The sequence below is a fragment of the Grampus griseus genome (genome assembly GCF_964374135.1).
Source record: "Grampus griseus genome assembly, chromosome: 1".
Taxonomy (NCBI): domain Eukaryota; kingdom Metazoa; phylum Chordata; class Mammalia; order Artiodactyla; family Delphinidae; genus Grampus; species Grampus griseus.
Window position 1 is genome coordinate 82,447,333 of NC_139017.1, and position 16,795 is coordinate 82,464,127.

The 16,795-nt window shown below is 36.9% G+C and overlaps 1 protein-coding gene across 2 annotated transcripts in view; it reads right to left on the reverse strand.

The window, feature by feature from the left end:
• Positions 1-16,795, reverse strand: part of SYCP1 (synaptonemal complex protein 1) — a gene marked incomplete at both ends in the record, with an annotated part of 158,173 nt that overhangs the window by 96,239 nt on the left and 45,139 nt on the right. For both annotated transcript variants that reach the window (XM_082662438.1, XM_082662437.1), the window contains one exon: positions 4,668-4,729. In XM_082662438.1, coding sequence (XP_082518564.1) covers positions 4,668-4,729 — 62 coding nt within the window. The remainder of the gene's footprint in view (positions 1-4,667; positions 4,730-16,795) is intronic.

A 16,795-nucleotide genomic window follows, 5' to 3' on the forward strand; every position in this document is an offset into this window, starting at 1 on the left:
AAATACCTATGAATAACTCTAAGTAAGGAAGTAAAAATCTCTACCTGGAAAACTATAAGACACTGATGAAAGAAATTGAAAACAAACAAAAAAAAGATGAAAAGGTATACCATATTCATGGACTCAAAGAATTAATGTCATTAAAACAACCACAATACCCAAGGCAATCTACAAATTCAATGCATTCCCTATCAAAATAACAATGGCATTTTTCACCATACTACAATAATTCTAAAATTTGTATGGAAACACAAAAGACCTCAGATTTCCAAAATGATCTTGAGAAAGAACAAAGCAGGAGGTATTATGATACCTGATTTCAAACTCTACCACAAAGCTACAGTCATCAAAACAGTATGGTACTGGCACCAAAACAGACACATAGATCAATGGAACAGAACAGAGGGCGCAGAACTAAGCCCATGCTTATATAATCAATTAACCTACAACAAAAGAGCAAGAAATACAATGGGGAAAAGACAGCCTCTTTAATAAATGGTATTGGGAACACTGGACAGCTACATGCAAAGGAATCAAACTGGACTACTCTCTCACGCCATGCATAAAAATAAATTCAAAATGGATTGAAGACTTAAATGCAAGACCTGAAACCATAAAATTCCTAGGAGAAAACATAGGCAGTACACTATTTGACATCAGTGTTAGCAATATCTTTTTTGGATATGTTTCCTCAGGCAAGGGAAACAAAAGCAAAATAAACAAATTGGACTATATCAAACTAAAAAACTTTTTCATAGAAAAGGAAACTATCAAAAAAATGAAAAGGCCACCTACTGAATGGGAGAAAATATTTGCAAATGATACATCCAAAAGGGGTTAATATCCACAATATACAAAGAAACAAAGAACTCATACAACTCAACATCAAAAAAAACCCAAACAAGCTCATTATAAAACAGGACAAGGTAAAGGATCTGAAGAGAGATTTTTCCAAAGACATAAAGATGTCCAACCGGCACATGAAAAGATGCTCATCACCACTAATCAGGGAAAGGCAAATCAAAACCACAATGAGATACTACCTCCCATCTGTCAGACTGGCTATTATCAAAAGATAAGAGATAACAAGTGTTGGTGAGGATGTGGAACAAAGGGAACCCTCATGCATTGTTGGTGGGATTAGCATTATTTACAATAGCTAAGATATGGAAGCAACATAAATGCCCATCAATTGATGAACAGATAAAGAATATGTGAGAAAGATAGATAGATAACAGCCATAAAAAAAATGAAATCTTTTCATCTGCAACAACATAGGTGGACCCAGAGGGTATTATGTTGAAATAAGTTGTACAGAGAAAGGCAAATACTGTATGATTTCACTTATATGTGAAATCTAAAAAACAAAACAAATGAACAGACACAACAAAACAGAAACAGAGTTATAGATACAGTGAAAAAACAGGTGGTTGCCAGAGGGGAGAGAGGTGAGGGTAGGAAAGAAATGGACAAAGGAGACTAAGAGGTACAAACTTCCAGTTGCAAAATAAATGAGTCACAGGTATGAAATGTACAGTGTGGGGAATATAGTCAATACCTATGTAATATATTTGTATGGTGACATACTGTAACTAGACTTATCACAGTGAACGTTTCAAAATGTACAGAAATATCAAATCACTGGTGTGCAACAGGAACTAATATACTGTTTTAGGTCAATTATACTTCAAAACAAACAAACAAAGTCATAAAACAGAGATGAGATTTATGGTTATGGGGGTGGGGAAAATAAGGGAGGACAAGGAGTTGGATGAAGGCTGCCAAAAGGCACAAACTTCCAGTTGTAAGATAAACAGTACTAGGGATGTAACGTACAATGTGATATAATTCACACTGCTGTATGTTATTTATGAAAGTTGTTAAGACAGTAAATCTTAAGAGTTCTCATCACAAGGAAAATTTTTTTTCTATTTCTTTAATTTTGTATCTATATGAGATGATGGATGTAGACTTATTGTAATGTATGTAAATCAAATCATTATGCTGTAGACGTTAAACTTATACAGTGCTGTATGACAATTATATCTCAAGAAAACTGGAAGAAAAAATAAAATACAATTAGATTCAAAAAATAAATACATTAAAAAAATTATACACAAAAGAATAATAAAGCTGGAGGAATCACACTACCCAAATCTAAGACTCACTATAAAGCTACAGTAAGCAAAACACTGGTGAATGGATAGACCACAAAAATCAATGAAACAGAAATAGTCCAGAAGTAGACCCACACAAATATGGTCAATTGATTTTTTTTTTATAAATGTGCAAGAGTAACTCAATAGAAAAAGGAGAGTCTTGGGAATTCCCTGGTGGTCCAGTGGTTAGGACTCCGCACTTTCACTGCCGAGAGCTCAGGTTCAATCCCTGGTCGAGGAACTTAGATCCCGTAAGCCGCTTGGTGCAGCCAAAAACATAAATACATACATACACACATACATATATAAAGAAAAAGAGAGTCTTTTCAACAAATGGTATTATCAGTACCCTACATCAATCCAAAGTATTTAAATCTTAAATATCTCTCAAAGTAGTATCTCATTACTACCATCATCTCCCAGCCTAAGTTCTCTTCTCTGGCTCCTGTGATTGTCTGTCTATTCTGAACTGTTCTCTTAATATATTGTGTTCTCCGTACTGCAAACCAAATGAGCTCTTCAAATTGCAAATCTGACCAAGTCACTCCCTGCTGAAATTCTTTAGAGCTTCTCATTCCTCTTAGGATAAACATAAAATTCTGTTGATATGATTTTAAAGGGCCATGAATTAACAGGCTCCTACTACCTCTCTAGCCTCATTTTGCACCACACTCTTTCTTTCACTCCATGTTGTATTCACCATTCTCCTTCCTATCAAATGACCTTTGCACATATTTTCTCTACCTGATAAGCACTTCCCTTCCTTCTCTGGATTTCAGTTCAATCTTTACTTTTTCAAAAAATGTCTCCTAAACTCTCTACATAGTTCAAATCCCTTTATCACACTGTAAACTAATCCTTTATTGCCCTTGACACCATTGTATTATTACCTTTGAATGGCTGCTTGTATTTAAGTATGATTATTTCATGACTAGCTCCATGAAAACAGGATATGCATCCATTTGCTCCCCAGTGCATCCCCAGAGTATACCATAAAAGGAACTCAACAAATGTTTGTTAAATGAATAAATGTATCTTATTCATCCTTCACAACCACCCTATGAGATATGTACAATTATTTCCCCCATTTCATAAAATGGAAAAACCAAGGCATCAAGAATTTAGGTAAATTGCTCTAGGTCATACAGCTAAGAAGTAAAAAGCTGGATACCATCAAAGCATTATGATTCTAAGGACCAAGATATTAATTATGCTCTAACGGCTATTCAAATAAAACAAAACCTAAACCAATCCTTGTCCATGTAGGAGTGTAAAAATAATACTTTAGTATTAATTCATTCAACAAATATTTATAAAGTGCTTACAAAGTGTCAGTTACTGTGCTAAGTACTGAGGTTACAGGGCAAACAGGACAAAGGTTCTTAGCCCTTATTGGAGCATTCCACTATTTATTTATTGACCACCTACTATGTGCCAACTACTGTGCTAAGTAAAGGAGACTCTAAAGGGTGAATAAAGCTTTAAATAATTATACCAAAAATAAATTAAATTTCATTTGTGATACGTGCTATAAAGGAAAAATTCAGGGTGCTAGAGGAACAAGCTACACAGAGACCTAAACTAGCTAGGAATGTCAAGAGAGATTTCTAAAGAATTGATATTTAAGCTGAGACCTGAAGTATAAGTTTACATTATCAAATTTGAAAGAAATGTAAATATTATTATTTGCAAGAATTTGTGCAAAAGCAATTCACTGAAGAAAGGATAAGCATTTGGAAATAGTGCTTCCCAAGAGATGGAAGAATTAGGAGTTGCAAAATCAGGTAGAGATGTGATTGGTTAAACCCAAAATCAAAGACCTGTAATGATAAACAATATTGTCTTTTATAAGCAAAGTTTGGCAAACTACAGCCTCTAAGACAAAATCAGCCCACAACCTTCTTTTGTAGGCCCTTGAACTAAGAATGGTTCTTGCATTTTTATAAGATTGTTAAAAATAAAAGAAAAAAAAATGGAAGGGGAGGAGAAAATTAACATTCTGTATATAGCCACAAAGCCTAAAATATTTACTATCTAGTCCTTTACAAAAAAAGTTTACCAACCCATGCTCTACACACTATAATCAAGTAAAACATAATGAAGCCTATCCTAACAAATTCATTAAATATGATTCTATTTGAATACTAAACGTAGGTACTGAATAGATATCATACATATCTTTCTCAAAATTGCAGCTTTGTGGCTCAAAGTTATCAAACGCACACCAAATTTACAATCATCTACAGAATAGGCATATTTGATCTCACTTAAACGTACTGTCAACACATGCTTAAGTAATATAAACACCTACACCGACAGTTATCAAATATACCATAAAAATTGATAGAGATAAGAAATGTGGCTTCACTAAAACCAAATGTAGTTTTTTTTATATTTTAGTTGAAAAACTACCATAAGACATCTATAGGATGAGAGTCTAAGTCACTGGATTTAATACTATTTTGAAAAATAATTGCTACATGTTAATAAGAGAAACCATACACTTACCAAGATTTTTTTCAATTCTTCAAGTTCTACTTCTTTGTTATTTTTAAGCTTAGTCATCTCTTCTAAAAAATCAAAAGAATATAAATGCGTTAAAAGCTGGATTTAAAAAAATGGGAAAGGAGAGACAAGAAAACAAAAAAAAGATTCCATTTTTAAAAGACATTCTTTCATAGTTGTACCATTCAAATAGCCTCCAATCTGATTTCTCCACTTCTATTCCTCACTACCAACACTCCCCACCCAACATCAAATTTACCTTCCATACAGAAGTGACAATGATCCTTTAAAAATGTAAACAAGATCATGTCATTCCTCTAATTAAAATCTTTCAGTGGTGTTCCTTTGCCAGCAGAATAAAATCAAAATTCCTTTCCTTGGCCCTACCTGATTTGGTCCTTATTACCCCATACTCACTTCATTCCCCGTTCCATATTTCTTCTTACACTTAGTCACAAAGGTTTTCATTCACTCACATGTATTAACCAAGCTCCTTCACACCTCAGGGCATTTCTACATGCTTTTCCTCCTGAATGAAAAGCTCTCTCCAACTCACATGCTTTCCCTTAACTAAATCTCACTTACTTAGGTCTCAGTTTAAGGCCATCCTTGATCACCAAATCTAGATTAGGCCTTATTATTTTCTTATATTTTGTCATTTTCATTCATTTCATTCCTTCATAGCACTTATCACAATTTGTAATTAAATATTTATTTGTAATTATTCATTTTATGTGTCTCCGAGTGCAAAATCTCATGAGAACAAAGACCATGTCTGTTATGTTCCTAATCAATATCCAAAGCTAAATGAGAAACATCTAAGTCTAAGTTCTATAGTTATTGTGTATCTAATAACCAAAGAAGAAGCAATAGAAAAAACTAGAAGGAGAATCTATTATACAACCAGAGTGAAAATAAATGTGGGCACAGAGATAGAAAACTGACCACAGGAGTAAAACCTGTTTAGAGCTATATTAGACTGAACTGAAGATGGGAGACACATGAAGAAGCAAAGAAAACTGTACCAAGTAAAGAAACACATAAAAAATTATTTGACAAAGATTCTGAATTTACAGTTGTCTTTAACTTGCTTGGTATGCACTACCTCATTCTTTAAATGAACAATGAAGAAACAAAGAGTTTGAATTTAGGCAATTAGATGGCTCTTAAATCTGCAACACAGAATAGTCAGATTTGTATTTTTAAAGGAACACTCTAGCATAAATGCAGAGAATGAACAAAAGGTAGACAAGACTGGAAACAAAAAGATTGATTCTAAAGATACTGCAATTAGTTCTGGTCAGAGATGTCTGGTTCCAAGCTAATGTCAAGATATAAGGGGTAGAGTAGGCTGTATCTGAGAAGTGCACAGAATAACAGTGGTCTTAGGATAGGTCAATGATTGTAACTCCTGAGGGGACAGTGGAGGCATACACTAATCAAGATGTAATCCTACGAAAATATCATTAAGGAAGAATGCAAAGTGTAGCCAGGAAACAATGCAGTAAGAATGAGGGCTACTGCAGTAAGAAAGAAGGTTATGAATAAAGGCCAAAGCAAATAGAAGCCTAGTAAACACAAAAAGAGATGACAAAGATGAGGACAAATGAGGGTAATATGAAGCATGGTTTATGATAATGTCCCAGATACAATTTGTGTTCCATTATGTTACTCACATGCATCCCTCTCCTAGGCTAAGAGAATGTGCTTGAAACTCTAAAAACCAGGAAAGAGGAAATGAGGACTTGAACTGTTCTAGGTCTGTGGAGACGAAGAAAAGGGGGAAGATTCAAAAGATACTTAAGCATTAAAAACCCTTAAATTAGTTAGATTTTAAGAGCTAGATATTAAGAGTTAGAGACAACAGCATTAGATAACCAATTAGAAGTGAAAGGTAAGGGAGAAAGAAGATTTTTTGGTTTTGAGAACTATACTATCAACCAAAGAAGGAAATAAACTAATGTTGAGTACTTACATCATTGTTAATGATACTCTCCTAAACATAATACTTTGCACACTCCATCATTCTCTACAACTATCCAAATCCTCTCTGTATCTTAAACTCTACTTTGTTTTTTAAATCTACCTATTCTATAAAGCCTTTTCCAACTCTGCAGTCCACACTGATACCTTTGGCTTCCTCTTGTTAACAGCATTAACACATTTCCATCAATAAGAAATCTGTAAGCATTCACTCCAAATATATAAATATTTATACAATACAAATACATATTTATATTTTATAAATTTATATAAAATACATATATTATTCATTATAAAACATATATAAAGCATTAAAAATAAATAGAAGTTCTAATACTTCCTTCCCTAATCCTAAATAGAAGTCTCTCTCACTCCTTTAATTTTTGAAACATGGTTCTAATGATTTTATGAATTCAAACTTTCTCCTACAATAATTAGAGATTTCTCAAGAACATGGTATTTCACTTCTTGTATATGTTTCCAACTAAGATAGTGCTAAGAAACACACATAGAACTATTTCACAGTCCTGGAATTCCTTATCCAAACTTCTCATAATATATTGCTCTACTAAGAGAAAAATCACATTATGCATTCGATCTTTCAATATGACAATAACAGCCACTTACATTCAATATCAGATTTAATTATCCCATAGTCTACAACATTCATTGACCAATTCTAAAGAACATAGGTATATGCAGTGATTTAAGACAGTATGTTATGCTTTAAAGGAAGATTTAAAAAATGGGTGAAATATGCATTCACAATCATTCTAATGTAAAATAATACTAAAATTATTATTTACCATTGGATAGTACAATTTTGGATGTTCAAAACAGTCTAGTCTGTAATGGAAAAGTAAGCTTTGCAAAAGGAAAAGCATAAATTGGGTTTCAAAATTCAATCAAACATCCTAACAGGCACTACTGCTTACAATTATTTTAATTATATAAGTATTCAAAGTTAATAATAAAGATTATAGAAAGTTATAGAGATTTCCAGAAAAATGCCTGCCAATCCATGAATTATCTTAATTTATAAAATAATTCTTTTCACCAAAATTGGAAAAAAATGTTTATATATGTTTATAATTCTCCACAATTATAAATATGAAGCTTTATAAATATGAAGCATAGACTTATTAAAATTAGCTAACTAAATGGTCATAAATTCACAAAATAACTACAAACTTCTCTCTCTTTTAGCCATGAAAGTTGAGTATTAACAACACCACATGATAAAATAGGGTCACATTTTCCTGAAAATAGTTCATAGTCCAACATGGCTAATAAATGAAATTTCAAAATTCAATCAAAATATAAGACATTTCCCACTAAGAATTATTATTACGGCCTCTGAATCCTAAATTAAGAAAAAGAAGACTACAGGACGAAGACATTCCACCTGTGGGCAGCAGCTTCAGGCCATGCTCCAGAGTTCCAGGCTACCCTACATATTTCAGACTTGCCTAGCCAGCCGCTAAAACCTTGAGAATGCATCAAGCGCACGTTTATAACACTCTATGGAAGGAATCTGATCTTCCCATATGCAGAGCCTAAAAACCCACGGCAACTGTCTAGAAGGAGAACAAGGGGTAAAAGGCAGTTTCAGGCACAAGCCCCTTAGATATCCTCATCCACCAATGGGCAGAGAGCAGAAGCAAGAAGAACTACAATCCTGCAGCCTGGGGAATGAAAACCACATTCACAGAAAGATAAACAAAATGAAAAGGCAGAGGGCTATGTACCAGATGAAGAAACAAGATAAAACCCCAGAAAAACAACTAAATGAAGAGGAGATAGGCAACCTTCCAGAAAAAGAATTCAGAATAATGATAGTGAAGATGATCCAGGACCCCAGAAAAAGAATGGAGGCAAAGATTGAGAAGATGCAAGAAATATTTAACAAAGACCTAAAAGAATTAAAGAACAAACAGAGATGAACAGTACAATAACTGAAATGAAAACTACACTAGAAGGAATCAATAGAAGAATAACTGAGGCAGAAAACGGATAAGTGACCTGGAAGACAGAATGGTGGAACTCACTGCTGTAGAACAGAATAAAGAAAACAGAATGAAAAGAAATGAAGAGAGCCTAAGAGACCTCTGGGACAATATTAAATGCAACAACATTCGCATTATAGGGGTGCCAGAATGAGAAGAGAGAGAGAAAGGACCCAAGAAAATATTTGAAGAGATTATAGTCAAAAAATTCCCTAACATGGGAAAGGAAATAGCCACGCAAGTCCAGGAAGCGCAGAGAGTCCCATACAGGATAAACCCACGGAGAAACACACCGAGACACATTGTAATCAAATTGGCAAAAATTAAAAACAAAGAAAAATTATTGAAAGCAGCAAGGGAAAAATGACAAATAATATACAAGGGAATTCCCATAAGGTTAACAGCTGATTTCTCAGCAAAAACTCTACAAGCCAGAAGGGAGTGGCATGACACACTTAAAGAGATGAAAGGGAAGAACCTACAACCAAGATTACTCTACCTGGCAAGGATCTCATTCAGATTGTATGGAGAAATCAAAAGCTTTACAGACAAACAAAAGCTAAGAGAATTCAGCACCACCAAACCAGCTGTACAAGAAATGCTAAAGGAACTTCGCTAAGAGGGAAACACAAGAGAAGAAAAGGGCCGACAAACACAAACCCAAAACAATTAAGAATATGGTCATAGGAACATACATATCGATAATTACCTTAAACATGAATGGATTAAATGCTCCAAACAAAAGACACAAGCTTGCTGAATGGACACAAAAACAAGACCCATATATGTGCTGTCTACAAGAGACCCACTTTAGGCCTAGGGACACATACAGACTGAAAGTGAGTGGATAGAAAAGATATTCCATGCAAATGGAAATCAGAAGAAAGCTGGAGTAACAATACTCATGTCAGATAAAATAGACTTTAAAATAAAGAATGTTACAAGAAGAAAGGAAGGACACTACATAATGATCAAGGGATGAATGCAAGAAGAAGATATAACAATTATAAATATATATGCACCCAACATAGGAGCACCTCAATACATAAGGCAACTGCTACCAACTATAAAGGAGGAAATCGACAGTAACACAATAATATTGGGGGGCTGTAAACCTCACTTACACCAATGGACAGATCATCCAAACAGAAAATTAATAAGGAAACACAAGCTTTAAATGACACAATAGACCAAATAGATTTAATTGATATTTATAGGACATTCCATCCAAAAACAGCAGATTACACCTTCTTCTTAAGTGCACATGGAATATTCTCCAGGATAGATCACATCTTGGGTCACAAATCAAGCCACAGTAAATTTAAGAAAATTGAAATCATATCAAGCATGTTTTCTGCCCACAACGCTATGAGATTAGAAGTGAATTACAAGGAAAAAACGTAAAAAACACAAATTCATAGAGGCTAAATACGTTACTAAATAACCAAGAAATCACTGAAAAAATCAAAGAGGAAATCAAAAAATACCTAGAGACAAATGACAATGAAAATACGATGATCCAAAACCTATGGGATGCAGCAAAAGCAGTTCTAAGAGGGAAGTTTATACCAATACAATCCTACCTCAAGATACAAGAAAAATCTCAAATAAACAATTTAACCTTACACCTAAAGGAACTAAAGAAAGAAGAACAAACAAAACCAAAAGTTAGCAGAAGGAAAGAAATCATAAAGATCACAGCAGAAATAAATGAAATAGAAACAAAGAAAACAATAGCAAAGATCAATAAAACTAAAAGCTGGTCCTTTGAGGAGATAAACAAAAGTGATAAACCATTAGCCAGACTCATCAAGAAAAAGAGGGAGAGGACTTAAATCAATAAAATTAGAAATGAAAAAGGAGAAGTAACAACAGACACCACAGAAATACAAAGCATCCTAAGAGACTACTACAAGTAACTCTAGCCACTAAAATGGAAAATCTGGAAGAAATGGACAAATTCTTAGAGAGGTATAACCGTCCAAGATTGAACCAGGAAGAAACAGAAAATAATATGAACAGACCAATCACAAGTAATGAAAATGAAACTGTGATTAAACGTCTTCCAACAAACAAAAGTCCAGGACCAGAGAGCTTCAGAGGTGAATTCTATCAAACATTTAGAGAAGAGCTAACACCTATCCTTCTCAAACTCTTCCAAGAAATTGCAGAGGAAGGAACACTCTGAAACTCATTCTATGAGGTCACCATCACCCTGATACCAAAACCAGACAAAGATACTACAAAAAAAAAAAATTACAGGCCAATATCATTGATGAACATAGATGCAAAAATCCTCAACAAAATACTAGCAAACAGAATCCAACAACACATGAAAAGGATCATACACCATGATCAAGTGGGATTTATCCCAAAGATGCAAGGATTCTTCAATATATGCAAATCAATCAATGTGATACACCATATTAACAAATTGAAGAATAAAAACCATATGATCATCTCAATAGATGCAGAAAAAGCTTTTGGCAAAATTCAACACCCATTTATGATAAAAACTCTCTAGAAAGTGGGCATAGAGGGAACCTACCTCAACATAATAAAGGCCATATATGACAAACGCAAAGCAAACACCATTCTCAATGGTGAAAAACTGAAAGCATTTCCTCTAAGACCAGGAACAAGACAAGGATGTCCACTCTCACCACTATTATTAAACATAGTTTTGGAAGTCCTAGCCATGGCAATCAGAGAAAAAAAGAAATAAAAGGAATATGAATAGGAAATGAAGAAGTGAAACTGTCACTGTTTGCAGTTGACATGATACTATACATAGAGAATCCTAAAGATGCCACCAGAAAACTACTAGAGGTAATCAATGAATTTGGTAAAGCTGCAGGATATAAAATTAATGCACAGAAATCTCTTGCATTCCTATATACTAATGATGAAAAATCTGAAAGAGAAATTAAGGAAACACTGCCATTTACCTTTGCAACAAAAAGAAAATACCTAGGAATAAACCTACCTAGGGAGACAAAAGACCTGTATGCAGAAAACTATAAGACACTGACGAAAGAAATTACAGATGATACCAACAGATGGAGAGATATACCATGTTCTTGAATTGGAAGAATCAGTATTGTGAAAATGACTATACTACCCAAAGCAATCTACAGATTCAATGCAATCCCTATCAAAATACCAATGGCATTTTTTACAGAATTACAACAAAAAATCTTAAAATTTGTATGGAGACACAGAAGACTCCGAATAGCCAAAGCAGTCTTGAGGGAGAAATACAGAGCTGGAGGAATCAGACTCCCTGACTTCAAAGCTACAGTAATCAAGACAATATGGTACTGGCACAAAAACAGAAATATAGATCAATGGAACAAGATAGAAAGCCCAGAGGTAAACCCATGCACCTATCGTCAACTAATCTATGACAAAGGAGGCAAGGATATACAGTGGAGAAAAGACAGTTTCTTCAATAAGTGGTGCTGGGAAAACTGGACAGCTACATGTAAAAGAATGAAATTAGAACACTCCCTAACACCATACACAAAAATAAACTCAAAATAAATTAGAGACCTAAATGTAAGACCGGACACTATAAAACGCTTAGAGGAAAACATAGGAAGAACACTCTTTGACATAAATCACAGCAAGATATTTTTTGATCCACCTCCTAGAGTAATGGAAATAAAAACAAATATAAACAAATGGAACAGCGACTGCACAGGTGCAAGTGGAGAGCCTTCGGCTTGGCGCAGGAGCAGACGTGGTTCTGTGGCTCGTCAGTCTTACTCAGGGTTTTGGTCCCATCACTCCAGTGAATGGGTCTTCTCAATGTCACCACTGGGATGTGGCACTCCTGCTGCTGATGGAGTTGGAAAATTCCGTAAGACAAGGCCCAGTGACATTTCACATGGCATAGGAGGAAAAAACTTGGACAGGCAATGGACTGAAAGAACATGACTACGGAAGCACCCAGCTCCAAAAGTCCCAGCCTGCCACTATAGAATGGCCATGTGGATAAAAGGCTATTGGCGCTGCAGCCAGGAGTCACTGCTATGCCTCTTAGGTGGGAGAGCCAACTTCAGGACACTGGTCCACAAGAGACCTCCCAGCTCCATGTAATATCAAACGGTGAAAATCTCCCAGAGATCTCCATCTCAACACCAACACCCAGCTTCACTCAACGACCAGCAACCTACAGTGCTGGAAAACCTATGCCAAACAACTAGTAAGACAGGAACACAACCCCACCCATTAGCAGAGAGGCTGCCTAAAATCATAATAAGGCTACAGACACCCCAAAACACACCACCAGATGTGCACCTGCCCACCAGAAAGACAAGATCCAGCCTCATCCACCAGAACACAGGCACTAGTCCCCTCCACCAGGAAGCCTACACAACCCACTGAACCAACTTTAGCCACTGGGGACAGACATCAAAAACAACGGGAACCACGAATCTGCAGTCTGCAAAAGGAGACCCCAAACACAGTAAGATAAGCAAAATGAAAAACACACAGCAGATGAAGGAGCAAGATAAAAACCCACCAGACCTAACAAATGAAGAGGAAATAGGCAGTCTACCTGAAAAAGAATTCAGAATAATGATAGTAAAGATGATCCAAGATCTTGGAAATACAATAGAGAAAATGCAAGAAACATTTAACAAGGACCTAGAAGAACTAAAGAGGAAACAAGCAATGATGAACAACAAAATAAATGAAATTAAAAATACTCTAGAAGGGATCAATAGCAGAATAACTGAGGCAGAAGAATGGATAAGTGACCTGGAAGATAAAGTAGTGGAAATAACTATTGCAGAGCAGAATAAAGAAAAAAGAATGAAAAGAGCTGAGGACAGTCTCAGAGACCTCTGGGACAACATTAAATGCACCAACATTCGAATTATAGGGGTTCCAGAAGAAGAAGAGAAAAAGAAAGGGACTGAGAAAATATTTGAAGAGATTATAGTTGAAAACTTCCCTAATATGGGAAAGGAAATAGTTAATCAAGTCCAAGAAGCACAGAGAGTCCGATACAGGATAAATCCAAGGAGAAATACGCCAAGACACATATTAATCAAATTGTCAAAAATTAAATACAAAGAAAGCATATTAAAAGTAGCAAGGGAAAAACAACAAATAACACACAAGGGAATCCCCATAAGGTTCACAGCTGATCTCTCAGCAGAAACTCTGCAAGCCAGAAGGGACTGGCAGGACATACTGAAAGTGATGAAGGAGAAAAACCTACAACCAAGATTACTCTACCCAGCAAGGATCTCATTCACATTTGATGGAGAAATTAAAACCTTTACAGACAAGCAAAAGCTGAGAGAGTTCACCACCACCAAACCAGCTTTACAACAAATGCTAAAGGAACTTCTCTAGACAAGAAACACAAGAGAAGGAAAAGACCTATAATAACGAACCCAAAACAATTAAGAAAATGAGAATAGGAACATACATATCGATAATTACCTTAAATGTAAATGGACTAAATGCTCTCACCAAAAGACACAGATTGGCTGAATGGATACAAAAACAAGACCCATATATATGCTGTCTACAAGAGACCCACTTCAGACCTAGAGACACATACACACTGAAGGTAAGGGGATGGAAAAAGATATTCCATGAAAATGGAAACCAAAAGAAAGCTGGAGTAGCAATTCTCATATCAGACAAAATAGACTTTAAAATAAAGACTATTACAAGAGACAAAGAAGGACACTACATAATGACCAAGGGATTGATCCAAGAAGAAGATATAACAATTGTAAATATTTATGCACCCAACATAGGAGCACCTCAATACATAAGGCAAATACTAACAGCCATAAAAGGGGAAATCGACAGTAACGCATTCATAGTAGGGGACTTTAACACCGCAATTTCACCAATGGACAGATCATCCAAAACGAAAATAAATAAGGAAACACAAGCTTTAAATGATACATTAAACAAGATGGACTTAATTGATATGTATACGAAACTCCATTCAAAAACAACAGAATACACATTTTTCTCAAGTGCTCATGGAACATTCTCCAGGATAGATCATATCTTGGGTCACAAATCAAGCCTTGGTAAATTTAAGAAAATTGAAATTGTATCAAGTATCTTTTCGGACCACAGCGCTATGAAACTAGACATCAATTACAGGAAAAGATCTGTAAAAAATACAAACACATGGAGGCTAAACAATACACTCTTAATAATGAAGTGACCACTGAAGAAATCAAAGAGGAAATTAAAAAATACCTAGAAACAAATGACAATGGAGGCGGAGGGGAAGATGGCAGAAGAGTAAGATGCAGAGATCACCTTCCTCCCCACAGATACACCAGAAATACATCTACACGTGAAGCAACTCCTACTGAACACCTACTGAACGCTGGCAGAAGACCTCAGACCTCCCAAAATGCAAGAAACTCCCCACGTACCTGGGTAGGGCAAAAGAAAAAACAGAGACAAAAGGATAGGGACGGCACCTGCACCAGTGGGAGGGAGCTGTGAAGGAGGAAAGGTTTCCACACACTAGGAAGCCCCTTCACGGGCGGAGACTGCGGGAGGCAGAGGGGGGAGCTTCGAAGTCGCGAAGGAGAGCACAGCAACAGGGGTGCGGAGGGCAAACCGGGGAGATTCCCACACAGAAGATCGCTGCCAACCGGCACTCACCAGCCCAAGAGGCTTCTCTGCTCACCCGCCGGGGCGGGCCGGGCTGAGAGCTGAGGCTCGGGCTTTGGTCGGAGCGTAGCGAGAGGACTGGGGTTGGCTGCGTGAACACAGCCTGAAGGGGTTAGTGCACCACGGCTACCCGGGAGGGAGTCCGGGAAAAGGTCTGGAGCTGCCGAAGAGGCAAGAGACTTTTTCTTCCCTCTTTGTTTCCTGGTGCGCGAGGAGAGGGGTTTAAGAGCGCTGCTTAAAGGAACTCCAGAGACAGGCGCGAGCCGAGGCTAAAAGCACGGACCCCAGAGACAGGCGCGAGCCACGGCTAAAAGCGCGGACTCCAGAGACGGGCGCGAGTCGCGGCTAAAAGCACGGACCCCAGAGACGGGCGGGAGACGCTAAGGCTGCTGCTGCCGCCACCAAGGGGCCTGTGTGCGAGCACAGGTCACTATCCACACCCCTCTTCCGGGGAGCCTCTGCAGCCCCCCACTGCCAGGTTCCCGGAATCCAGGGATAACTCTCCCGGGAGAACGCACAGGGGGCCTCAGGCTGGTGCAACGTCACGCAGGCCTCTGCCGCCGCAGGCTCGCCCCGCACGCCGTGCCCCTCCCTATCCCCGGCATGAGTGCGCCAGAGCCCCCCAATCAGCGGCTCCTTTAACACCGTCCTCTCTGAGCAAAAAACAGACGCCCTCCAGCGACCTACACGCAGAGGCGGGGCCAAATCCAAAGTTGAGCCCCTGTGAGCTGTGAGAACAAAGAAGAGAAAGGGAAATCTCTCCCAGCAGCCTCAGAAGCAGCGGATTAAAGCTCCACAATCAACGTGATGTACCCTGCATCTGTGGAATACATGAATAGACAATGAATCATCTTAAATTGAGGAGGCGGACTTCGAGAGCAAGATTTATGATTTTTTCCCCTTTTGCTATTTTTGTGAGTGTGTATGTATATGCTTCTGTGTGAGATTTTGTCTGTATAGCTTTGCTTCCACCATGTGTCCTAGGGTTCTATCCCTTTTTTAAAAAATCTTTTTTCTTAATAATTAATTTTAATAACTTTATTATACTTTACCCTTTCTTTCTTTCTTTCTTTCTTTCTTTCTTTCCCTCCTTCCTTCCTTCCTTGCTTCCCGCCTTTAGACAACAAATCATCCCAAATTGAGGAGGTGGACTTTAAGAGCAAGATTTATGATTTTTTCCCCTTTACCTCTTTTTGTGAGGGTGTATGTGTATGCTTCTGTGTAAGATTTTGTCTGTATAGCTTTGCTTCCACCATTTGTCCTAAGGTTCTATCAGTCCCTTTTTTTTTCTAAATAATTATTTTTTAATTTAATAACTTTACTATACTTTATTTTATTTTACTGTATCTTCTTTCTTTCTTTTTTTTCTTCCTTCCCTCCTTCCTTCCTTCCTGCCTCCCTCCCTCCTTTCTTTCCTTCTTTTCTTTTCTTTCTTTCTTCCTTTGTTCCTTCCTTCCTTCCCTCCTTTCTTTC